We start from the raw sequence: 27994 nt of genomic DNA, 5'->3' as shown, positions 1-27994 counted from the left end.
CATGACGGTTTCTGTTCAAACACTCGTGGCGTCAGTAGTTGACCCACTCCGCTGAGCCTCATTAAAGTTGCGTTTAAGCATATAATGCTGACGTGCTCATCGTGAATGTTTCGCCACAAACTGCAAGTTTGGAAATAAAACTGGTTTGGTGTCCCTGATTCTCAACATGTGGATGTTTTTCATCGCTAAAAGGGAGTTTGGGAACTTATAGCAGAGCACAGATGACAACATGTTTGCTAGAGCGCAAGCTAGGACTGAGGTAAAGCTAATCTTTTACATTATAGCAATGACGTGACGATTTTTCTCAGATCAATCAGTGATCTACAGTGTTTTCGCGTCACATTTGGTATCAGCTCGGGTCGCTTGGAAACCCAACCGAGGTGGTACGAAAAAAGTATCAGGTACTACGTACTGCACCCAATGGAAAAGCTCCCAAAAGTAAGCTGACCCAAACTAAACCAAACCGTGGGGTACTATGCAATGTAAAAGCACCATTACATATTCAGTGACATTTAAAGTTAAATAATTGCAAAAGTTTTTATTACAAGAAATATGCTATATTAAAGGCAAGTCATTTGCGCGAGTGCCGTGCGCGTGAGCGAATTAGCATAAACGTATCGTTATCATTTGGGGATGGTGACGTTAATATAGTTATTGTTACAGTTAACGTTATAGTTATCATTATAATGTGAACGGCCCTTAATTGATTACGATGACATGAATAATATGATCAAACGTACAGGTAAAAACATTCATTCATAACCTCATCCGTAAACATAAGTGAATTACATACGTCTTTGGATGGTGAAAACCACCTCAGCTTCACCTTTGTTATTGCGAAATGGCGACCTCTAGTGGTGAAAATACTACATATTGTGCCTTTAATGTGAAGGACACGCCAAAATTCGAAAAACGGATTGAAACTAATTTTTCAAACATATATTTCCTTGAAATTAAGGTTGAAATGTACTGTAAAAGTTATGTGCACAGTAAATTTGGTGTGTCCATGGCAGGTTTGCTGTCATCATGTTTCATAAGTCTGTGACTTTAAACCTGTGCCATGCCTTACTGAAAAATCCAGCTAAGACCAGCATAAGCTGATGAGCTGGTTTTAGCTGGTCTCCCAGCTTGGTTTTAGCTGGTATTTCTGGTTTTATGATGGCCTAGCTGTGTTTTGGTCACTTTTTAAGCTGGTCTAGCTGGACTTAGCTAGTCAGGATGGACGGCCAGTTGACCCACTAGCTTGACCAGCTTCTGCCACCCTAAACCAGCTAAAACCAGCTACCAGCTTATGCTGGTCTTTGCTGGATTTTTCAGTAGGGTGGTGAATTAATCATACTGAGTCAATCATTGAATATTATTTTGATCTCTTCCTCGCAAAGTACACAAGTTGCATGACCTGCTTTCTTGGCCTTTTTTTAAAGTCATTGCAGTTATTCTCCATAGGTGGGGATTTATTTTAACTGTACTGTTGTGCTACACATAACAGTTTATAAACAGCTTAATGGTAATGTTTATTTTTTTGGTGTGAACTATCTCTTTAAATGCATGCACAGAAGATGAAAAGGGAGGGCGAACCTACCGCAGACCTGTAGTGCGTGTAAAGACTCAGTATGACACACTGCGGTTTAGCCATCTCCATCTCAGCGCTGACTGTTCAGGCTTGTTTTCCTTTTCTTCTTTGTTTCTTGTCTTTGGAACTGCTACTAATTTTAACTGAAGCTGCTGTTGATATCGACCACATCCACCATTCATTTTCTCCCTTGTTGTTTATGTAGCCTGCCAAAAGTTAATACAAACGTTGCAGATAACATCGTTTTTAAGTTAGGGCTACAAAAGTAATAAAATACATAAATGAATGGGATGGAAGTATGTTGTTTATTATGAAGTGCTAGTGATGCGGTGAGAGTTGACCTAAATTGAAAGGTTTTTGTAGTGTACAGATATTTTGTTGGGTATAAAGGCAGTGGTAAAAGTTTCATCAACTCTGCAGAAAGTTCACAGAGCAACTTTGTACCACTATGACATTTATTTGTGGCTTGAAGTCGAGAACAACAATTATATTAATTAACAATTGAAGTGAAAAATAAATTCCAGACACAACTGTATAGCTTGTATTGTTTTGCTCCAGTGAATTTTTTTGTCCAAAAAAACCCATATAAAAATGTTATTGTGCACTAAAATAAGCTCTGAAATATCACATTCAGTGTGATGAGGTTAGATAGTTAATGAGCACCTATTGTCTGATTCACGATTTTAGATTTTCTTTTTTGTGTAAGTGTGTATTAGTACGTTAATGATATGCAAAGGGTACAAACCCCAAAGTAGGGATGTCACGGTACCAAACATCTAGTAGTCGGTACCAATACCACAAAAAGTACACGCTACTCGGTACTAAAGTCTGTACCACAGTGTTTAAAAAAGAACAATTATACCCTAAAAAAAAACACACACACGCGTATATGCTGCCCCCATCAGTACAGGAAGAGTTTTGCAACCTTGGTACCTCTGGTGCCAGAGAAAACAAGTACCGTCATGTTTAAAAAAAATTTGGTATCGACTTGGTACCGAAGTATCGGTTCTCGTGACATCGCTACCCCAAAGTAAACGATGACGCGAGTTATCATCTCCAACGTAAATCTCTTTTCTTGGACTACAACAAACACATGGATTGTAGACAACAGTTTACTTCCTGGGTCTGTTGACGTAGCCAAGACCAACATTATCATAATTCCTCCCGCTTGGACTCAGCCTGTAAGTTAACTCCTGTTAGCATTGCATTGTGAGTAAATCTTTCAAACATGGTAAGGAGCGTCACATTTCCCGCTTACATCAGAGGTATTCACAGAGCTTTTCAAATTGATGAGTTTTGTACACAGTCAGTGCGTTTGAGGAAAGTGATGCAGACTAATCTCACGAGAATTTGTACGTGTTTTACAAGGTGGTTAATTCGTTAGATTTCATACAAAGTGAGTCATACAAAAACGTACAATTATCATAAATATCAACTATAATGTAACCTCACCCCAAACACCAACGTTACAGGGCAATAGCAAATCGTAAAAAAGTATGAATGTGGTCGTGCAAATTAATACGAATAAAAGGCGCAGTGCATGTTTTTGAAAAACATTTTGGAAAAGGTAGTCGGGCCGAGTACCAAAACACACTTGTAGCCAATCAGCAGTAAGGGACATTGTTGCCTGGGTTGCATATGTGTTGGGCGGGTCTATCAAAAGAAGATATTGGGGTATGGGCGTGTTTGTTTAGGTAATTTCAAATGTCAACATTGGCTTACAGAGATCATGTACCCCGCCTTTAATACGAATTAGCCACGTCGTAAAATATGTACGAATTGCCATGAGATAGCTTGAGTGATCCATTACAGTTCAACGTGATGATATTTCGCACTAAATATAATTCTTGACACACATTACATCTGGATACTTTTACTCATTTTCAGTTCTGTTGCTTCTCTCTTTGTCTGTACAGCTTCCTTGTCAAATGGCCAGCTGAATGGATGTGGGTCTAAAGGAGGACGTAAGGAGGCCGGTTCACATTCTGGAGCCACAAATGGAGGCAGCGAGTACTCTGAGGACTACCCGGCCAAAAAGAGGTATGTGACCTCCTCTCTATCTCTCTCTCGCTCTCTCCCTCCTGGCTGGATAACTTGAGCTGAGGTAGCACTTTTATGCTAGCTGGAAAAGTGTGTATGAGAAAGGATGGCATTATTTGGAGGCAGTCAGTCGTGAGTGTCGGTATTGGAGATGTCAGCTATTTGTTTTTTAGCTTCCTCCGTTTCTGGCTTTGTTTAGCAGAAAATGACACTACAGTATCTACAGTATGAGCCTTGTTAATTCTCGTAGATAAATGTGGTTGTGGTTGCTGTTTAATGAGTCACTTTCTGAAACATTTTTTAATTAATAATTTTAAGTCATGACAGTTATTAACGGTACAGTACATAATCAACTCTTCTGCATTTAATTTAGCAAGGTTTTGCAGTCTAATTGTGAATGCTTTGAAGAAAAAAGAGGTGTTTGCTCGGAGCAAAAGCTAATTTTTTTCCAGCTGTGCGTTCGAGATTTGGGAAGTGTTGTAAAAAATAAGAAGTGGATCTTTTTCAGTAACAAAATCATAAACAAAGGTATGTTTACATGTAACCAAATAATCCATTTGTAATCAGATTGATGGCTCAATCGTATTGAAAAGCCTTTATGTAAACACCTTAACCAATACGATTAAGGTCTGATGCATATTTTGATCATATTAAAAGGGGTCATGTAGATCTCTAATCCGATCATCAGGAAATAAAGTATGCATGTAAACACATGAATCGTAGTATTTCTCAATTGCATGCAAACATACCTTCACGTCTTATATTTTCCTATTGTTTATGTATCACATGACAAAAACATGCAATAGCAAGGCAATAGCAACACGCATTATTAAGGTAATGGGGTCACACGCTGTACATTCTGCAGCATTCATGTTTAGGCTACTTTAAACAATAAAATAGAGTCGTGCCTTTCGAAAACTGTTTTCATTGCATATATCTGAAAACTTCTGAAATCAACTTTCTCCAACTCAGATTTGACTTTGTACATTTATCCAGAGATAAAGCTTGAACTCCACAAGAGATGCTGTGCGCAGTGTTGCGTTGCCAAGTCCTCTGCTTTTTTCAAGTTTAGATTTGGGCTACTGTTTAAACTGTTTCCACAAGTTTTTTTCTTCTGCGGGTTAAAGATGTAAGGATTTTGTTCATTAGTTATTGGCATTCGAGCTGTGAATAGCTTGATTGTGCAATGGGATGCTTTTGATATGCGAATCTGGCAACCCTGGCTGTGCTCTTGTTTGGTTCGGATTATATACAATGTACATGCAAGCGAACATTTTAATCAGATTGCAATGTTTAGGGTGCATGTAAACTGTACTGTCGTAACCTTCAATCGGATTAAATTCAGTCGGATTTACAAAATGTTGTGCATGTAAAGATAGCCACTTAGATGTGATCCGTTTTTAGGGTTCACCATAGACCGGCATTATAATTCATTTGACCTTGTTGGGTTTGACTGCGTTTCATCTGATATTTATTGGATGTTAAGGGCTTGGATGATTAAAGGAAAGTTCACCTGTAAAATTAGTTTACTCGCCTTCATCTTGTTTCAGCCCGGTGTGGCTTTCTTCTGTGAAAAATGAGACTCTTTGAAGAATATAGCTGGCCACTCTTTATCATGCAGTTATAACGAATGGGGACTGCAGCTTTTAAGCTTTAAAAAGAATGTTAAAGCTATAAAAGCATCACAAAATATTTCCTAAAACACACAATATATATTCCAAGAAGGACTGCAATCGTCAAAGGTACTTATTATAAAAGAAAGTATGCACACAATTTTAAAAGCGAAAACATTCAGTGTTGCTATAGGTAAAACTATAATGCTGAACTTCTTCAGATTGTGTCTCTGCCCTACACTGGGCACTGGGGTGTGTACTCAAAATAAATGGGGCTGTTTATTCATTCAATGATTAAGATGAATGGAAGTGAGAACAGACCTGATAAGGGGCGTGTATACATTACAGCCTACGCACTGCCGCCTCACTGCAGTATATTTTCTGTCTGCTTAATATCCATAATAAGAAAATATATAGAGCAGTAAGCTGCAAGCTTGCATAAAACTCTCAGCATCCCATAACGCATTGCGGTATCGTCTATCTCCATCATTTTTGCTGGGTAGTGAGCCGTGTTAGCCGTTTCCCAAACACACTATTTCTGTTTCTAAACGTAAAGTGCTGACATCCTCCCAATATGAAGGCTGGTATGAAGTGTGGGCCACCAGAATTATGCTGTCTTCTAAGAGCCTTTTTACACCTGGTCACTTCATGTGTTTTCTCTGAACGGTTCGATTGGCCACATAAATGTGTCTTGGCAAAACGTATATTCTCGCGGAAAATGCAAATACACTATTTATTACTCCGCCTTAAAAAACTTAAGACGACACTTATACAACAAAAGGCAGCACTTACTGTATGTTGTACTGTATGTTGGTCGTCTTGCTAACATAAGCTGGAGCGTGCAGTACAGAGCAGCAGGAGAGTGATGGCGCAGTGATTTAACATACAGGTCCATGACGGGGAAAAACATTGTCATTGGACTTTTTTTATTGGTTCTAGAAAGCTTTTTTACCCGTTGTAATCGCTCCATAAAGCAATAAGCGTGTCGTCTTTGTTTGTTTGCCTTTTTGCCAGCTAACTTCCGGGTGGACAGGCAGTGGACAACTCATAGTCAGCTCATCGGGTTTTGGACCAATCCTAATGTGTTATTGAAGTCCTAATCCATACACGATCCAGCGTCTGAATCAATCTCTTAGATGTGTGTTACTTATTTTTAAGTCCCTCTTATGCAGGGATTTGACTTTGATCTGCATGTATGGTCACACTCAATCCCACAGTATTCACGAAGATGGGGCGGCATTAGTGAACACCTATTCATCAGGCTCGCTGTGTTTAATGACACAACTTTCATGGCTTTCCATAAACCCCCTCACAGGCGCAATTGCGTGGGCCCGCTGAAGAGGCTTTTCTTCATCTGAATTAATCCCACCACCGGCTTCAGGGGAACAAAACATCTCCGAGCACAGACGCTGCATCAAAGACGACACTGCCCGGTGCCTACCACAAACATCGCACCGCAGTGGCCAGACCCCAGCAGATGTCCGTTTTAACCCCCTCATGAAAAAACCATTCAGACAGATTCACCAGGACCTTCTGTGTTATTGCATGTGCACGGGCAGTGATTGGCGTGTAGCACCTGCCCCGGGTCTACCTGTCATTTAATACCCTGTTATAATTGTTAAGCAGAGGTCCAGCCTGTTAAAACAGCTTTACACTGGGAGATGGAACAATACAAAAAGATGCTAAAAGAGGAAAAACTGAGAGGGAAAAGATTTAAATAAGCACTGAGGGTTAGAGAGCAGCAGATGCAATGGTAGCAGCAAAGCATGCTGGGATGCAGAGAGTTCTGCTCTGCCTTGTATTTGCCTTGTGCACAAGAGAAGTGTGGTCTTAAATGACTACTGAACTCGATAGTAAAAATTCTGTCAGCATTTTTGAACAATGGCTGTAATATGAGGCACTCTCAGCTGGACAACAAAATAAACCACTGCATCATCAGCTAGACGTCACATCAGTTATATGCACTTGGGATGATAGATTTAACAATTTTGGATGATCTGATCTGTTTCTTTACCAAACTACTCCATGGCTAACGGTAATCTTTCTGGACTTTTGCATGCATTGAAAGTGTATTTGTGTGTGCGCCGAACAACGTATTACCATCTTATGTGGGTAGCAGATGTCCAAAAAGGAGCCCGATTGAGGCGGTGCCAACGTCTCTCACACCTGGCCTCCAATAAACCAACAAGAAAGGGAGGGATAGCGAACAAGACAGGGGCACAGGTGCAGGGGCTGGCCAGGTTGCAGGGGGAGGGATGTGGAAATCCATTTGGGAGTAGACTGCTGTTTGCATTCCCAGGATCGGGATACAGAGAGGGCTCGCTCCGAGTTTCAGAGTTCTGCCAAATGTCAGTTCGGTAACATCCCACCCCTCTTTTAAAATCACAGCGGCCAGACTCTCTAAATACACCCAGACAACACAAGGAGGCACCAAATGTGGCAGGAATTGAAAAGGGCTTTCTTCATGTTTTTCTGTAGTAACGGCAAGGTTGCTGCCAGATCTCTTGTGTTCAGCCAATTCCGCCTTTACACGTTAGGTCTTCTGTATCTGGCGGTGACTGTAAAAAGTCGTGTTGGAACTGCCTTAAAGTAGCAATCTGTAACTTTTGCCTCTCTATCGCCATCTCAATTTTATAACGAAATTGCAGGTTATTTTATGTGCTTGTCCTTACATTTGATGAAAAACAACTTGCATTTCAACTGACGCAAAGTCCAACACAAGTTATAAATCATTGTTATAGGCTTAAACACTGACTGTTTATGTAAAACCTCAATAACCGATTTTTATTTTTTTCCAAAAAAGTTACGAATTGGGGCTTCAATTGTTAATTGAGTTTTGTTATTGATTAGTTACATTAAAACTTTTAGAAATGTGAAAGTTTAATGCGTACTGCACGTTGTGTAACGTAAACTGTCTAATGCAGGGGTCTCCAACCTTTTTATAAGCAAGGGCTACCACAATGTATAAAACAATCTGGAGGGCTACTTTTTGATATAGTCTTCTTAAAACTTTTTTGTTTTACTTGTTTATTTTATTTTATTTGACTTGTTTATATGTTTTAGTATTGTTTAAAATTTTAACATACATAAACCAAGCCAAGCTAATATAAAAAATATGTAATGAATAAATATTACAGTTGAGACTTTTAATAGAATGTGCTTTGGCGGGCACCTCACAGACTCTGTGCGGGCTACCTGGTGCCCGCGGGCACCACGTTGGTGACCCCTGGTCTAATGTAATAAAGGTGGAGTTGAGAGCATTTCTGTATGGTTACAGTATATCGTATAGTGTGCACAGATTGTATGCTACACATTTTGGCAATTAAAGTAATTCGGTATTGCATGCATACAGGAGATTTGCTTATCATCCACTATACATTGTTTATATTGCTTTAATATTTAACATTAACATTTATGCATTTGGCAAACGCTTGCGACTTGCAGTGCATTACAAGCTATACATTTTTCATTAGTATGCGTTTTCCCTGGGTTCGAACTCATAGCTTTTTGCGCAATGCTCTACCACGGAGCTATATTGCGTGTTTTATTTCTATTTTATTTAGCATAAAAGCGAAGTATAGTCAATTTTTACGTGTACGCGAGTGTTCGTGTACAATGCGCGTTTTGCAATTTTATTATCAGAAGAGTGCGAGCGTACTGTACTGTACATTGTATGTGTAAGTTGCGCATGTGCCTACATGAAAATGTAGTATGTAGTCCAGGAGATGCATTGCATTTTGTCGTAATGTGTATGCGTCGAATGTCTGTGTACATGTACGAGTCAAATAAACTATATTTTGCAAGGCTGCGGATTCGATCGTACACGTACATTTGCGTACACGTCAAAAACAGACTATACTCCGCACTTAAGCCTGTCACTGACCCACAGCAATTCATTCAGCAATTGGGTTAGTCAATCGAACTTAAATTTAATAGGTCTCTCTCTCTTTCTTCCTCTCTCTCTCTCATCCACTTTAAATGCATCCTATTCATCCGGACACAGGGCCATCACCGATACCGTGCATGCGGCTCCATAATAGCATATTGATTTTTCTCTAAATACGCTGGCTGCACTACATACCACACAATCCAGTGTGATGCTATGGCAGATCAATGTCAGCAGAGAGCGGGCTGATTAGACATGATTGTAGCCGTGACTCATGTTTTCAGAAACCTACAGAGAGGTGTAGCGTGAGAAGAGGAATCTCAGGTAGGCCGCTTGGCTCCAAACTCCGGTTGATTCAGAGGGCAGGAATGTCCCGTGTTTGAGGACTCGGGTTGAGGTATTTGCTCACCAGACAATTGTGGCTACCGATTGGTTGTGCCTGGATGAGTGGGAACAGTGGGTCGTAATCTCGGCTGCTGTATGTTAGGGCACGTCATATTTGATACTGATAACACTCGATAAGAAGTGTGAATTCACCTCGGTTTGTGTATACATGTGGTAAACGTCTTTTATTCCCTTAATGCTTCTTCTGTATATGCGCTAATGCTTTTTTGACCACTTTTAAACTCTTTGCCAACAGTGAAAGTTGAATGGCAGCCATGCTCCATTAGCTCTGTTTTGGTCTATGAGTTATGCATGTTGCTTTGAGACCTTTTTTTCTGGGCTGTCCTTTAATGTATTAGTATAATTACTTATTTTTGAAAAAGTGATGCCTCCTGACCTATATGTACATTCCATAAGATGTAATTTTCCTTTCATCACTGCAATAAATCAAGCTCGATGCAGCAGCTAAAAGCCGAATGTGTTTTTGCTGGTCCGCAGTCAGTGCCGCTCAATGCAGCACAAACCGCACTTACGGTCAGCAGGCCATGTGCAATAAACAAGCATGCCCCCCCAGTTTCAGATCCACTGCGCTGTACATTCAGCAGGGTACTTCCATAACACTACATATAACAATAATATAGCATTGGTAGGCTATGGGTTGGTTTTTATTCTTCTGCTTCGTCGTTTGCGTCAACGTGCAATTACACATGCAGACCTCTAGTAGGCGGTATCCTCACATATAACAGCAGTGCAACAGCGAAAGAAGCAGCAGCTTGGCCTGTAATCCCACAAACAAAGAAGCAGCAGCTAGTGATGGAGGTAAATAATCAGCGGCTTTTTTGCAGTTTGAGTTAAATTACTCCCCAACTTGGCCCATCTACTGGACCAATCACTGTGTTTACATTCCACGTAGAACGGAAATTTTGGCAAGGTATGCACCAGGCTACGCACAGCCTATGCGTAACCTACGGCGTAGGACATATGCACGACTATAAATTACACTTAGGGCACACTCACACTATCCAAACCAAACCGCGCCCGGGCATGTTTGACCCCCAAAGCCTGGTTTGTTTGACTTGTGTGGTCGCTCTGTACCGCGCCCGGGCATGGTTTGGTTAATCACGCCCTGGCGGGCTTGATCGTGGTTCACTTGCGCTGGGTCACGGTTTGGTTTGGATGGTGTGAGTGCGCCCTTAACTGTGCCTGTGGGCTGTTATTGTGTGCACAGGTATCAAACAAGCTGTCTCCCCTAAGAACCAATGATGGGAGAAAATACTGTGTGCATGTGTCTTTGTTGTTTTGTATAAAAATGACTTTGCACCGCAATCCCAGCATTCCCAACTAATTCCAACACCAACTGTGTTTGAGGACAAATGTAAGATGTCCCTGTACTATGTACAGGGTTAACATTACCTACAGTCAAGCTCTAATGTGGCACATTTACGTTTGGCGGACATTTGTGTTCCTTGGGTATTAAACCTACAACCTTTTGCACTGCTCCACCAATTGATCTGCAGGAGCACCTAGTGAATCTAGTGCCAGGATCAAGACTTTTTGTCAATTTTGTTCAAATCTATACATCACACATCCTTTATTTAAATTTTATGACATGTAGGGGCAGGTCACTGTCTTTTTGCATGTACCTTTATATAAGTGGGCAGTTCTTGGCCAGAATTGGCTGCAAATTGGATCTGACTATGCACACAGTTAAAGTCTGGCACTGCAAGGCTAGAGATGATCCAGCAGAAATCACTTTGGGACGGATTTGTGCATGAAATGTTAATCTCATGACTGGCTGTCAGCTTCCTTGTTCTCTCTATCCACGTTTGTTGCCTTGAAATGCTTTCGCAGTGCAGTGTGATGCCTGAAAGAGATTGACAGTATTTGGGAGCATCAGTTTGGCATCACGCACGAGCAGCAGACGGATGTGTTAAGACGGAGAGGAGGGTGCCGTGGGTTCTCAGAGTCTGGATCAGTGCCAGTCTGGACCACCTGTCTGAGCTCAGACTGGCTGCTCTATTGTCAAACCACACCGGCTGGGTTAAGTTGCAGTCTTATATAAAGAGTGACAGACATCTTAAATAGAGACATGGGATTTAGTCTGGGATTTTTATAGGAGTACTGCTCTCTTTCTTTCTCCTCTACGGCCTCTGCAGCTCATGCTTTCTATTATGTAACAAAAGCTCTTGGTTGCCTTTAATAAAATCAGGTCCAAATTGGATTAAGTGTGTAGACTGCCACGCTGGTATTGTCTGGGTTGTGGATAGCCGTCATACTGCAGGAACTTTATAGTATAAATTTACAGAGTGACTGGGAAGGTAATAAATACTTCATGGGCACCATAAGTCATGTAAACACACTCGTGTTTAGATTTGAAGCTACTGCGAGCCAAGCGTACGCCTGTAAATACGTTTACGGCAGAAATGAAAATTTTGTTGGTTTTGTTGTGGCTCTTTGCTGGTATAAATGACAGAATTCATTATCAGTCAAGTTCTGCTCTCATTTATTTGCTGTTTAAAATGTGATGCTAGCTCATATATGACTTGTATGTTTACCGTTTAGTTATTGTGCAAATTTGCTTTAGTTAATGACATTTCCAAGTGAAACTAGTATTCAAGAAGAAAAAATGTGTAGGGCGGGGCTTGATTTATTTCATAAGGAGTTCATTGGATGGTAAAATCGTTCTCTTTATGACCGTTTCTTGAAGGGCGGGTCTTAATTTTTTATAAGGATTTGATTGGATGTTGAAAATCACTCCTTTTTTTGACAGGTTCTTGGAGGGCAGAACTTGATTTTATAAGGAGTTGATTGGTTGTTGAAAAGTACTTTTTATCATAGTTTCTTGAAGGGCGGGGCAGGGCTTATTTTATTCCTAAGGAGTTGATTGGAATGTTGAAAAGCCTTCTTTTATCATAGTTGCTTGAAGGGCGGGGAAGGGCTTATTTTATTCATAAGGAGTTGATTGAATGTGGAAAGCAATCTTTTTATGGCGTTTCTAGGAGGGCGGGCGGGGCTTGATTTGTTTATAAGGATTTGATTGGATGTTGAAAATCACTCTATTTTTGACGGTTTCTTGGGGAGCAGAGCTTGATTTTATAAGGAGTTGATTGGTTGTTGAAAAGCACTTTATTGATAGTTTCTTGGAAGGCGGGGCTTGATTTTATTTCTAAGTAGTTGATTGGATGTGGAAAAGCATTCTTTTTATGACCGTTTCTTGCAGGGCGGGTCTTGAATTTATTCATAAGGAGTTGATTGGTTGTTGAAAAGCACTTTTTTTGATAGTTTCTTGGAGGGCGTAGCTTGATTTTATTGGAGTTTATTGGATGTTGAAAAGCCCTCGTTTTATGACTGTTTCTTGGTTGGAATGGCTTTATTTTATTCATAAGGAGTTGATTGGATGTGGAAAAGCACTCTTTTTATGACAGTTTCTTGGAGGGCGTGGCTTCATTTTATTTACGAGGAGTTGATTGGATGTTGAAAAGCCCTCTTTTGTGACAGTTTCTTAGAAGGTGGGGCTTGATTTTATTCATTTAGTTAATTAGATTGTGAAAGGTGCTTTCTTTATGATAATTTCATCTTGATTTTCATAATGAGTGGTAAGCAGCACTCCTTTATGATAGTTTCTTGGAGGGCGGAGCTTGATTTTAATCATAAGATGGTAAGAAATACTCCTTTATGACAGTTTTGGTGGGGGGGGCTTGTTTTTACTGGTAAGGAGTTAATTGGATAGTAAAAAATGCTTGCTTTATGACAAATTTTCTTTGTTAAATGTTTACCATTTATACTGTTTTGGTATCCTAAGTAATCACAAATCTGTTTTTGAAAGCCGTTAGATCATTAAACAGAAAAATATTTGATTATGGCCCTGTGTGTGTTAGCCAAAATAAAAATCCATATGTATTAGTCTAAGCCATTAATCCTCTGGTGTAGCTGTGTTTTAGGCTGTAGTTTTAAGGTTGGCATTTGTGGACGAACTCCTAAAAGAGTTTGGGATTGTATTTGTGAGATCAATGACCCCACGGCCCTCTGTTCATCTGACAAATGGTCTGATACACAAGTGCAGAATGGTGAGGCAAGGGGTTAAAGGTCAGTATAATATCGAACCATCTTCCCTATATCCTGACCAGAGACTTTAACTCAAACAGACAGAGAAGCAATAAGAAATTAGCTGCAGTTTATTTGAAGGCCAAAAGTTTATTCTAAAAGCCCTCCTTAGGGACGGATGTCGAAATCCCATTCATTTGTTCTGGAGTCAGATAGCATCTCTCAACACTGTTTACTGAATCAGTGTCTCCGCTCTCTGTAATCTCCCAGGGAAACTGTTTACAAACTGGATCTGATTTATTTAATGGTGAAAAAAACATGGCATCCAAATCGAGCCGATTTTCTTAATAAATGCGCCTGCAACTTATTCACTGGTGCATGTTTTACTGAAGAAAAAGCATGTTTGTTTTCATAATCCTCTGTTAAAATGTAATAACTTGCTGTGCCTCGGAAATGAAAATTATGTTAACCAATAATATCATATTGTAACATTTCTGTATCCAATCAAACCCTGGCTTGATGAATGAAATCAAGTCCCTCTATGATACTTCCCACTAAATATCCACAGAAGTTAAATGCATTGCAAAACATTTTTAATATTGTTCCTAAGTTTCTGGCATATCTATATGACAAATATTCAATTAGATCTGCACCTCTAGATGGGACATTTAATTGTCATGAAACAGTTTATCTGATAGTTAGGCTATTAATAACATTGGCAGTGATGTTCAGCATTTGGCAGATGCTTTTATGCAAAGTGAAGTACAGTGCATTCAATCTATGCATTTTATCAGTATGTGCCTTGGGAATCGAATCAAAAGAGATGTGTTATCTTTAGGTACGTACTTGTTTGTAACGTGGGAAGTACTTCAATCTTCTGTTGTTTGTAAATGTGCATTAATGTAGCATACTGTACGGATCTAAAGTACGCAACTCGGTTTTATTTTTCATTTTTGTCTAACCAAAGTCACACGCTGCGCTTTTGCATCGTCACCGTTTTGTAGCGATTGTCATTTTAGAGTCGTTTATTAGATGCGACTCATACATGACCCAGAATCGGACTTTTCACTGCGCTGTTTTGGCTGCTGATAGCTGCTCGGCACATGTGCGTCTGGCTCCTCGCCGTCCTCTCCGAGCCAACTGCTCCGCTCTGGCAGGGGCTGCTGGGAGACTTTATCAGGACCATGTGGCCCATCTGGAGCTGTTTAGCTTTAGCGGAGAAAGAGGAGAGAGGGAGTTTGCATGTGTATGAGAATAAAAAGTGGTCGACTTTACTGAAAAACACGCCGTATCTGTATCAACATTTATGTCGCTATCTCTTTTTACTGTAGTCTGTCTGGGGACATGGTGACCACCTCACCTTAGTCTTTTCCTTGGATAATACAGTAAAGTTATTGGATTGCCTTGATTCAGTACAGACGTTGACATCCATAAGAGACTGGGGTTTATAAATGGCATGCTTTTGTGTCCCATTTGATATTTGTTCACGTTTTAATTGATAGCTGGTTTGTGTTCGTGTCCTTCCAGTTTTAGTGAAGCTTAAAGCTCGAGCAGCTGCATGTGATGGAAGATGGATTTACTGATTACAGAATGTGTACTGAGCAGACTTCAGCGAGTGACTCTAAGTAAACTACATTAGAGATTACAGTCAATCTCCAGTGCTTGTTTAGCTCTGAAAACACAAATCAAATAGATGGCATACTAGACAAACACTGCAGAGCAGTTCAGCGTATGCCGAATATTATGAAATCGTGTTATGCTTTCGTTTCGTTGGCTGGTCATTACATCATGGTACAGTTCACATGGGACAAGAGATTATAGAATCTGCAAGATAAGTAAAGTTGAAGGCATGGGAAGATACAGTTTATATCACCAAAAAATACTGTTCTTCTCTATAAAGCTTGCTATGCATTTGACAGACACTTTTATCTAAAGCGACTTATAATTCGAATGTTGATTCAAACCAAAATGCTTTTTTGCATAGTTGTGTTTGACACATGAAAACGTCTCTGGTTACGTATGTAACACTTGTTCCCTGAGAAGAGAACGAGATGCTGCGTCTCCCTTGCCATACTTCCTGTGTCCCTGTAACGCCGTCTTTGGCAATATTTCAGATACCGATATACTTCCTGGCCTACCCATTGGTTAAATTTGATATACACATTCAGATGCACTTATCCCTAGAGGCGTCCCCAAAGTGTCACCGCAGTGACAAAGCGCTAGTTCCCTTGAAAGGAAACTGTTACAATGTATCTTAAATGGTAACACGATGTAACCTTGCTCTCACTTGAAATGTGTCCCCACATTTAGTCCTTGAATTTGAGGTTATTGGATCTGGAAAGTCCTTGAAAGGTCCTTGAAATTGAAGTTAACTAAGGTGTGGGAACCCTGAAAATAGTTTTGGTATGGGAAATTGTTGGCTTCAACAGGGTACAGTATGGCCCTTATTTAAACTATTATAGTTATTATTACTATCAACATATAAACAACAGATGCTGTTGTGTCTGACAGTTTATACTTTTACTGCAGTTTTACAGTGTTTGACTATATAAAGGTTGCTCTCCTCATTGCACACTTATCCCTAAAAATTGCCTCCGTTAACGTGCATGTGACGATAATGGTTCCGCTTAAATCTGTGTTTAACACAAAGGGTTTTCATACGCCTCCTCCCCTCTCCTCCCTCCTGAAACTCAAATATCTCTGGCCCTGGGGTCTATCAGTGCCTGCCCTCTCCTCACGGCTCCATCTATTTCACTCCTGCGATCATTCATCTCACTCTCCCTCCCCGTGAGCTTCTCCCCTGCTCTGCTCATCTGATCCGTGGAGAGCCAGGGCCTGCTGCTGAGATTAGGAGTGACTCCAGCCGCTCTGGAATGCTTTGATGCTCCGGGCGCCGGGGGGAGGTGCTGACACCAAAGGGGTCGTCACGTTTACTTCTGGCGCCGACAATGTGCTTTTGTTTGCGGAAGCCCTCCGACTCCTCCTCCTGTTCGGCACGATTTGGTGCTCTTTTAGGGGAACGTCATTCCTCTTTCAAAACAATTGCACACGCTGGAGAGCATTAAAGCACTCGTTGGAGGCCCGGAGCTTGCGGCACTCATGTTGATTTATCTTCCCGCTGGGCTCTCGTGGATTTGGAGAGGGATCGTTTTACTGAAGATATCACACAAAACCAGCAGAGATCACAGAATATGTCTGGTGGTCGCTCACAGCTCATCTGTGTTCCAACTGCTGGTGAAGGTTGGGATGGCTTTGGTTTACACAGCTTAAAATCAATGTGCCCACATGCCTTCATCATATTCATTCTTGTGTTCCAGTAACATACACTGTGCGATCTGGTCTTGTTCACTTCAGCTCCCAACAGATGTTGCTTGTAAAGCAAGGTAACACAAAGGTTACTAAAGCACATTCGATCACTGGCCGCCTTCTCCTCTCCTAACCCTCCATTAAGCCACATAGATCCAGCTGCTGTTGGCCAGTGGACACCCCAGATCCCCACACTCGCTGCTGTCCTGAAAGCCAATCAATGTCCCAAAAGCCCCACATGTAACATCAGAGCGGGGTGTACTTTAAAGGGTAAGGCAGAAGGATTAGAGAAGGATAAATCAGGACATCCTGCCATAATCCCTCCCTCCGTTCCTTCCCAGCAGGTGCTAGACTCTCGCTGTTTTCTTTCCACTGACTGGCCCTTCACTTTTTCACTCTCTAGATATTGCCCAGCTGGTCCAAACCCCAAAAAGCCCAATTCAATCTTTGACCTCTTCTCTGTATTACAACTTGCATTGAAAGGGGAGGAAGATTTGGAGACTGATACACTGAAGTTAGATGTAGATGCATTTCCATAAAACTATCAGAAGCATCTCTGTTTATACGAGTCTGATCTCTGAGAGGTTAAACAGAAATCAATCTCCTTTTAAACCTGACCTCACTCACTGTTCTTCATCACGTTTTTTGGCTATCATGAGCTAAATGGTAACAAGATCAGAGCCCCAGTTCCTGGACTGACCCCGTTGTGGTATTTATCAGCTGTAAATTATGCATGAGCCTCTTGTTAAAAGACCGGCATTGTAAGGGAACCCATATCTATCCCATTAAGGAGTGTACAGGCTGGGGCTATAGCATTGCAATGCCTCTCGCCCACTGAGGAAGAGTAAGACCAACACTACAGGAATGCCCGGATTGATCAATCTCATGGCTCCTGTTCACCCATCCTGTCTGGAAGGATGTGGTTGGGTCCCATTTTCCCTCTCCATCACTCATGGTGTGAAATTTATCCCACTTTCTTGGTTTGACACAGGAAGCATGAAGACCTGAAGTGAATTGTAGAGCCCAACTTCATTTTAAGTTCACCAGTCGTTTGAAAAGACTGTAACTGGGACAGTCACAACTCCTGCGGAAAGTCCTAAGAAAATGTGGAGCACCTCCGCACATTAACCTTGTTTTGAAACTTGGTGAGCTATCTTGCTGCATCTGACTACATTTGCAGCTACCTATATAGCCTAAAAAACAGGTAGGATGAATAGTCCAAAAAACACAAGGAGTCTTTGAGATTCAAGCAGTCTAGACTGACTCTATGAACCGTAACGTCCCTCGTAGTTTTACTGGATCCTGTTTTAGCACAGCTGCAGCAAAATTAAGCATTTTGTTAGCTGTACTAACAAATTTAAAGTAGCAATTCTCAGTACCAAACAGTGTGTTTAGGTTTATTATGAAAACCGCAACGAGGAAAGATTATTTACTTATTTTTTTGCAGAGTAGGAATCCTCCCCTGGACCGTCTAAATGAGGTTAGACCTCGGCCTCAAACACATTAGCAATCAATAAATAACAGAACGGCTTGTTGGCTCTGTTGTATTTCTAGCAGGGCCAGTTTTTTGCGTTTGTGTTTGTTGGCTGAAATCTCCACTCAGCTGTCAGCGGTCCTCAGGCAGTCTACTTTAAATGAACTTTTTGCCTGTGTAATATCCACTGATTAGTGTCAATGTTTGGGTGTGGAACTACAGGCTCTGTTTAAAAAGATGATGCTGGTTCAGAGGGCGATTATATGTCAAATTGAAACGTAACTTGTTTTTAATCATGAGTCCATGCTAGTTTTTTTTTCCCTATGAGACGTTTAGTCGCCTTATTCTTGTTCTTTTTTAGAATTTAACAATTTTAGGAAAATTTAGTCATTTACTTATCATGACTTTCTTTCCGCTGTGGAACACAAATTGAGGATTTTGAAGAATTATTCTAGTCACACTTTTCCATGGACTCTACTGTACTGTACTTGGCTGTACTGTGCTGTAGTTGCAATGCAGTGAATGACAACTGAGGCTTTCAAGCATCCACAAGCACCATGACCGAATCATAAAAAGTAGTCTGTATAAAGTCTGTTTTCTGAAGCCACAGTCTGAATTTAAGTTATTTTTTAAGTTTTAATATTTTCCTAGATGTTAGCAGATTGTTGGTATCCATAAAATACTCTCAAAAATCATTTTGCTCACCACAAGAGTTACATTGCGAATTATTCATCTCTCATTACTTGTCCTTTCACCTGTACCAATGTAACCACAGCAGCAGTAGGCCATTAAATGGTATTGATAAACCATTAGTACTATCATTATTATTACAATATAGATTTTCATTTCATAAAAATGTAATGTTTTTTAAAACGTTTTTTAAGATAGTTGACCGTTGACTTCCACAAGCCAAACTGCAATAACACAAGCTCAATTAGTTAGCCTGGGTGCCAGCCCATCTTAGCCCCGCCCACAAGATTTTGTAAACGGGAAGATGGGTCTGGGGTTTCTCCGTTGAGGAGCTACTATTTTAGAACAAATGCTGGTCGAACCAATCAAATTGTCAGGGCGGGCTTTATACGATGATGGACAGATAATCAACAGTAACGTAATGAACCACGTCACCAAAGAGCGCGTGTGTTGAATGGCTGCCGCTGTAGAGTTCAGATGTGTGGATTCTGACATTGAGTCTGTTCTAAAATATATCGACAGAGCATTGATTTTAAAAGAGGAACAGAGAAACGCGAGCAGGGCATTTGTTGATGTCCTATTCGGTAAAAGTTGGTCGCAACTGAAAAGGCTAACGTTATCACGGCGATGCAACTCAGCGTGCACGACGAGATGGATATAATTAGCGGTCGTTGCCAGCTTCTTTTCGGAAGCCCGGAATCGTGGTTGCTGTAAGTGGAGGGACATGTTAGGCTCCAATATTTTCAAGCAAACGTAATGGGTATCGTCGTGGATGAAGTTCACCTAACGTACAAATGGTAAGAGATAGTCTTACTCTATGACTTAGTAAATACTTCATGTTGTGATATAAACGAAATGTTGTAAACATAATAGGTGTTGATGTACATTCGCTAACTCAGTATAATCACAATGTTGTGTCATAGCGAAATAACTAGCAGTTCGGTCAGGCTGCAAAGACGTAATTTCAACATACGTTACACACTCGGTTGCTCTGATTGGTCGTAGGTCTATCCAATTGAGTGCAGAGGCATTTTTCGGTTGAGACACGCCTCATAATTATAGCTCAATGGAGCGGTATCAGACTCAAATTCTGACTAGAATTGAGTATGGCAACGTCAGGCTATCAATTAGTGAGACCTTAACAAAAATAGTCCCTTAAAGGAGTGGCAAAGCAAGGAATCAATTTTAACTTGAGCGTTTTTTATTTATGAGGTCATCGTACTTGGATGAACATTCTGCAAGTTTCCGAACTAAAAACGTCCTTTTTACTGTGTTATTGACACCAAGGCCAGAAAACGGCAGGTTTCTGGAATATACCAAGTTATGACATAATAGTCAAATTTTAAACACTGCCTCCACTTAAAGCCTGGTGCACATTGTAAGATTTCTCCCACGATTTAGCTATCTGGGACAAATTTTGAATTCCTAAAACATTCCTGGAATCCTAGGCTAAAATCTGCCATCTTTGATCGCTAGTATGACATGTTCAAAGATAGCCGATTAATGACCGCTGCGATCAAAATGATCCTCGGACAAAATTCTGGCAGTGTCAGAAATTTTGAGACACAATCCTGCTGTGTGACATCTCCTACGACAACCAACAGATCAAGAACCAATAGAAGCATAGAACCTGATGACGCAATTAGTGCGACAACAACAAACCAACGCAGACAAATGTCAAAAAGAGCCAGGTAGACAGTACAGCAAGATGAAAAACTTATGGAGTTATGGAGAGATAAAGAGTGGTTCTACCTTGTGTCATCACTACTGTACCATGATAGGATAAAAAATGAAGCAGCCTGGAGAGAAATCGCACTGGAAATACAAATGCCAGGTACTCGTCTGCTTCTGGTTTTTTTTTTCTTTTTTATGCTTGAGACAAGTCATGATTAAAATGAACGGATATGTGTTGTTTTGGTTTGCTACTACCTTCGCTTCAGCGTGTGTTCACAGAGCCGTCGGCCATCGATCACGTAAAACTATGGACGTGTTTGTTTGCGTGCATCTGATTTTTAAAAGTCTTTTAACTTGTACAGTCTTACATTGATGGAAACTGAGATCATCCAGTGTGACATGGACGTAACTACAATCTTGATCGCACAGTGTGGCAAGTAACAATCCTAAAGGACTATTTAAAATCGCAGTGTATACCGGGCTTAAGGTCTACTTCGGTAGCCCCGCCCACTGGTTCACGCAAACCGAATATAGCGTCCAGACAACAAACATGCTGTAAAAAACCTGCAAATTATTGTGCATTGCCGGGGATATGAAAAAAAAGTTGCTGCATAACCTTGGTATTACTATGTCTGTGGTCAAGCCAGCTGCGGTTTGAAAACACAGTCAAGCGATTAAGATTCCTAATGTGCGATTCTGATGTTGTCCCCTGTTGAGTTGGAAGATTTGTTGTTTACCACTTCGTCCATACGCATTGTCATTTGTGTATCATGCATAGAAAATAAATGGGTTAATCCCTCTGGCTGTCATTTTTCCACATCGGAAGTTTTCAAAACAATTCCCCACTAGTTTACTACGAAAAACAATAAAAACGCCAGATTCACCACACCACAGACCAAGTCATTGTATAATTTTAACATTTTGTACAAAAAAATTGTTGTAAAAAGCCTCTTGACTAGGCCATGCCCTCTCCAATCGCAGGGGGGCATGGTGCAAATCAGGCCCAAAATCAGGCTTAAAATCTTCACTTGTGTGACCAGCCTTGGTCAAAATATTCATACTAATATTTTCCTACTAAGTTTTTCCTCATTTCAGTTTCCAGATATTAGGGATGTGGAAAAGACAATTCTTCCTTCAGAATTGCGAGCATTTATTAGTGATGCCATCGCAGCTTCGTCAAAGCTGCCCGAGGTTGGCGAGACGTCTCGGGAATAGACCTCTGATTGAATATAAGATTAATTTGTACAGAAGTGAATGATGTTTTTCTTTTACCCCCAAACCTCTCACTCATCCACCCCCATCGTTCTTTGCAGGCGAACATGTTTGGCAGCAAACATCAGGCAAGACCGAAGGGAGTCAATGTGGGTAAAATGATGAAATGCAGCTGAAATGGAAAGTGCAGCACGTGTCTCTCCTGGCAGTTCGTGGAGGGTGGAGGAGTTATTAAAACATAGGGTTTTATACTGTTTTTAGCATTCCGTACCGTCACCCTTCCCGGGGAGAAAGTTGAAATGCAAAATCAGTGGCTTGCATGTCTTAAAAGGGAAAAGCTTTGCGAACACGATGGATGAATATATGCGAAGGATTGGCCTTGACAGTCGACAATTTGATGTATCCTTAGTACTATTTATCAGTACTGAGCTGCTGCCGAGGTTTTGACGGCACGTAATGAAGAACTTAATTACTTTTCGTTGCATTGATGTGAATCGGCATCCGGGAGTCGACTCTGACAAATTCCTACAGGTGCTGTTTGGCTTCTCAAGTGTCAGCTTGCATAGTTTCTGCCTCGTCAGGTCAATTCTCTCCAGAAAATGTTTGGATGACTATCAGAAATAGCAGCTTTTGTGTGCTAATCGGACCACAAACGTGTCTGAATGAGATCCAGATCGACCGAATTAGTCACAGCAACAGCAAGGCCCCGAGTGGAGTTTTTCATTGCAATAGCAAATGCGTTAAGAGGAATTTATTGCTTTGGCAACGTTATCTGAGCCACAGTGCCAAATGGGGATTTTTAGACGAAAACAGTTTTGATAATGTATCCATAGAGGCTCTGTTATATGTTAAAAAAGCAAGTTTATTAAAAAGCTATTGTTTTCATTTCCTTTCAGGCCAAGACTGCATGCACAGAGGAAATTCGCCCAGTCTCAACCCAACTCTCCCAGCACCACACCAGTGAAGATGGCCGATCCCTCTCTGCCCACGCCGCACACGCATATCACATTCCTCTCCAGACGCAAACCCAAGACGGAGGACTTTCTCACCTTCATATGCCTTCGAGGTACTGCCCATCTTTTAATCCCTGTGGTATTCTTACGCTGTTTTTGCCTGTAGCTCACCTGGTGGTGACCTGAACCGTAGCATTGGTATCTAGTAACATAGCAAAGGTGGCTTTACATGGCTCTGAACTTGCTGTGCAAACATAAAACCATTGACTCGCCAACCTTTCAATGTTTTGTTATCAACGTGACGTGTCAGAGACACACACAGATACACATCTTACCTCTCACCTTACCCAGGATATGCCTTTCACACAGGGGATTGTGGGTAACTGTTGCTTTCAAGGTCAGTAAACATTGCTCCTATAGAGTAAATGGCAAATATTTAACTACAGAACTGGTCAAATCGAAAGGTTTAGCGTACCTCGGAGCCTTATAGGTAAGCTCACACAATAATTTTATCTGGGCTGGGTCACAGCTCTGTCTGGGGACTTTAAGTGTTCATTTACTAGTATTTTACTAGGTTCAGTTGGTTCTCCTGGTTCATGAGATGTATAAAACCTGCTGGATATGTGGAAGCAGAATATTCCTATTTGGACCACGTAAAACTTTTCGCATTGGACTTTGAATTTATTAGTTGGCTGGAGTTTTTACAACATAATACTTAGACCTTGCGGGAGAGTTGTGATCGCCTGATTTCAGAAAAACTCCCCCCAACCAGGATTTTAAGAAAGCCCTCAAAAAAGATCCTGTAACTGTGCTTTCCGAAAACAGTGGTGACCATCATGGCAAATTCTGTTTGTTGCCTTTATTAAAATGGATTAATAGTAGGTCATAGTTGTGTTCAAATGACACTGAGATGTACCATGTGAAAGGTTAGCTTATTCCCCTACAGTATGTGAGATCAGGCGAGGTATTTTTGGAATTGGCCATACCCGGACATGGCCTCGTGCATGAGGTCATGGAGAGGCCAAATGTTTGCTCTCCATGCTTTGAGGGTGCTGCATATCAGCCTCAACTTTCGTTGACTCATTTAAACTTTTGCCATCGTGGCAATCATTGGCCGCTTCCCAATAACTGCAATAGATGATGCGGCTCTATTGTGTTCAATGCAAGCCAGGTTGTATTTGTGATTTATGTGTGTGTGCGCCATAGCATTTTGTCAAACTGGCATTAAATACACAGGTGTTGTTAGTTGAAAGCTGACTGCTGTGTGTGGTATTATCCTTCAAAGAAGCTCGCTTATTCAATATCTTCCAGAGGTCTCTTTACTTTGGTGTGTCTGTTCCAGCTATCAGGAAAGACAGTCTGTGAATGCAGACTAGTGTTGATCTTTGTAAGGTGGGGCAGTAGAGAGTTGACGGGTAAATACAAAATCAATGATATCTGGGTAAATATATCCTGGGTCAAATGACCAGTCCTACAATAGCTCAGTTATGGCTGACTGCCAGTATATGAAGAATTTATTTGACTGTGGAGTTCAATCATGGCTTACTGTAGACTATAATCTCTATTGACATTTTTGTTTTCTTGTCTTTAACAAATCTCTAATGCTGTGTATACACCAAACGCGAATGATTGTATTCCTCGCTCTAGATTTTTCGCAGTATTTAACTTCGTGTTTTGTGAATATTCTGCTTGAGTTGAATATTTTCAACTTGTATGGAAGACACGTTTGAAGTGTAGCGCATGTTCGCGTCTTTGCATTGATTTTGTATGTACTCTACTTGCGCAAATATTTAAATTTGCTTCTGGTGTGTACGTGGCATAAGTTTCAGTTGTCTGAGATGTCAACAGCATAATTAAGTTTTTGTTTTTTTAACACCTTTTTTTAGCAAGTTACAAATTCAGGTGCGAAAAGGAGTCCAAGACACGCATTGCATTAGATGCATTTTCTTATGCAATATTAAAGGAATAGTCCATTTTCTTCAACAAAAAATACAGTTAATTTACTCACCACCATGTCATCCAAAAAATTGATGTCTGTCTCTGTTCACTCGAGAAGAAATTATGTTGTTTTGTTTTTTTTTGGAAAACATTGCAGGATTTTTCTCATTTGAATGGACTTTAATAGAGCCCAACATTTAATACTTAACTCAACACTTAAAATTTTTTTTCAACAGAGTTTCAAAGGACTATAAACAATCCCAAACAAGGCATAAGGGTCTTATCTAGTGAAACGATTGTCATTTTTGACAAGAAAAATAAAAAATATGCCTGTTAAGTGTTGAGTTAAGTATTAAATGTTGGGCTCTATTAAAGTCCATTAAAATGAGAAAAATCCTGGAATGTTTTCCTCAAAAAACATAATTTCTTCTCGACTGAACAAAGAAAGACATTAACATTTTGGATGACATGGTGGTGAGTAAGTTATGGATTTTTCTTTTAATAAAATGGACTATTCCTTGAAGTAAAGTTTTTTAGAGACAATGCAGGAATACATTGTGACGTAAGAGTGCTTTAAATTCATGTACTGATAACGTGTGTTTGTCATCTCAGTGTGAATCTGTTACTAGGGTTGTTGGGTCTTCATGATGATAGTTGGCCCATTATAGTTTAAAATTAATATTATTATCGTCATAAGCACTATTCGGACGGGATTAGTTTTCAAAAAACGTTTGAGTTTCAACATGTCCCCCAGGGCGTCTGTGATTTTAAGTACCGATTCGGATGGGATTAAAATGATGCAGGCTATTCCACAGATGGGAGTGTCTGTTTCATGCATTTGGGCGTTGCAGAAGAGCACGTGCTCTGGATACGCGTGTTTGTAATGTTTAATATTTTGCTTTAAATGTAACACGTTATTTATTAATTTAATTTTAACGAATCAAAATAAAATATACAAATCCTACTAAAGTAACGTTAGCCTACTTGTTAGCCTACGGCAAAAAACAGTAGGTAAATTGCTCTGGAATTTTTACAGAGGTCGTCAGAGAAAAACACAGACATGGCCGATTCGGACGGGATTAAAAACACAGAGGACCTCTGAGAAGCACGATTTTCTCAGAGGTCCCCCTGTAAAACTAATCCCATCCGAATAGGGCTATAGTTTTACATTAACATCCGCATTGCATGCTTTTCCTTCCATGAGAGGGTTTGTGGGCTTCACTTTGCAAGAGATAGCTTGTAATGCTTGCGTCTTGGACTTCTTCTCGCACCTGAGCTTGTAATACGCGTGGCTCTGCCATTTCCTTGCCCTAGAGAGGTTGTTAGGCATGCAGGGGTTTAAAACCAGCGAGTGTGTTGCTTCTGCTCCCTGGCACACAGGAAATTTCTGAGCGCCTGGGCTTTAATGATGCATTCGGATTAATGGCATCAGTTTCAAGAAGGTTGGGGTCGTGAGAGTGTTGCCCTTAGAGTAACTCAGCTCCTTTTTTTGTCCACCAATCAAGTGACTTGTCATTAATGAATAAATAAATTAATAAGTAAACTATTGCCCCGTCCCCCTATACTCTCATGTATCGGCAATCTCACAGGCTCACGATAGGACGATCTCACAATGGGGCATATCGCCCAACACTAACAGACAGGTACAAGCGTTTCTTACCTGATTTTGCTTGATGGGACGGATTTGACATTATGTGGCAACATTACTACAATTTTTTTTTTACTTTGGTTTGGTTTGTTTTTGGTTTCTGTATGCTCTTGAATCTCAACCTCATTACAGTTGAATGTAGGTGTGTAACCTCTCAGTGTTGGCACCAAGTTGACTAACCAAGTGACTGATAAATTTGATGCAACTTTTAGCATCAAGAACAAAACAAATGGCAAAATTTTATCCTCCCTACACTGTTTACTTCCCTATCCTTGCTATGCACAATATAGCGTAGCATTTTATTATTTCCATTCACCGTTATTTTTTCTGACCTTGTCAGAAAAAGACCTGTCAGCTTTTTTGGGTCATGACCCGCGTGGTGTATTTAAATGTTTGCATTTGGCAGACCATTTCATCCAAAGAATTTAGCCGTCTGTAGAAGCGATCGCTGCAAACCACATCTACACTGTCTTTGTACCGCCTGCACCCTTACCTCATAAGTAAACATGAGTAGGTGATGAGATAACAGTAAATGAATAACCTGCTCTATTATCCCTGTGTTACATAACCGGCTGTTTAACCTGTTTTTATATGTCCTAAATAAAGCAACTTGTGTCAAATCCAGTGCTCCAGGATATACTATCTCAAAGTCCCTCAAAGTTTTTGGCAGGATGACAGAAAGGCATTGTCACCAGTGCCACACACTCTCAGAAAAAAAGGTACAAAGTTGTCACTGGGACAGTACCGTTTCGAAAAGGTACACCTTTGTACCCAAAGAGTGCATATTAGTACTTTAAAAGGTACATATTGGCAGTTCAAAGATACATATTTGTACCTTTTTTAAAGGGTACTGCCCCAGTGACAGCTTTGTACCTTTATTTTTGAGAGTGCAGCCACGAGCATCTGTGTTATACAGCCATCACTACGAACAAACAAAGATGTCTGATTCAGTAGGATGACGTGACGGCAGGTTGATTAAATTCTCCCAGCGATTCCTCAAGCAGAGGCCAAACTGGGTTAATGGATTTGCAGGCATTCAGGAATGTAAATTAAGAAGAGTGAGATATAATCCGTAATCCTCTCGTGTTCTTGCCACAAGACATAGACAATGTTATGAATGTCTTTCCCCTCCTGAACATCGCTATCTGTTGTGCAGATGAAGGGGACGTGGTTTTTAGACAGGGGGCAGATATACTGACACAAAGTATATAAACATACCTTTGCTTAACTGTCATATATCTTGACCCGTCTAAAAACGGTTAACCTGGCATGATCCTCAACCAGTTCAGGCTGTGATTTTCAGCATGGTTGATCTGTATCATTCAGGCCCTCTTTAATTCTTCAATCCTTCACTCATATGCAAAACTTTCTTTCTTTCTTTCCTCATTTTTTCTTGCATTTACTCTTGCAATTCTTTCTTTCTTTCTTTCTTTCTTTCTTTCTTTCTTTCTTTCTTTCTTTCAATTGTTTCTATTTGTTCTTTCTTCTATTCTTTTCTTTCTTTCTTCTATTCCTTATTTCTTCTATTCCTTCTTTCTTCTATTCTTTCTTTCTATATT

At 40.5% G+C, this 27994-nt stretch overlaps 1 protein-coding gene across 1 annotated transcript in view; it reads left to right on the top strand.

Moving 5' to 3' along the window:
- Window positions 1-27994, top strand: part of jarid2b (jumonji and AT-rich interaction domain containing 2b) — a 149929-nt gene that overhangs the window by 85611 nt on the left and 36324 nt on the right. Inside the window, exons 3-4 of the mRNA XM_055219622.2 lie at window positions 3490-3613; window positions 22793-22962. Of these exons, the coding sequence (XP_055075597.2) occupies window positions 3490-3613; window positions 22793-22962 (294 nt within the window). The remainder of the gene's footprint in view (window positions 1-3489; window positions 3614-22792; window positions 22963-27994) is intronic.

The sequence above is a fragment of the Misgurnus anguillicaudatus genome, chromosome 20 (genome assembly GCF_027580225.2).
Source record: "Misgurnus anguillicaudatus chromosome 20, ASM2758022v2, whole genome shotgun sequence".
Taxonomy (NCBI): domain Eukaryota; kingdom Metazoa; phylum Chordata; class Actinopteri; order Cypriniformes; family Cobitidae; genus Misgurnus; species Misgurnus anguillicaudatus.
Note: the sequence above shows the minus strand (reverse complement) of the source record. Positions and strands in the feature narration are given on the sequence as shown.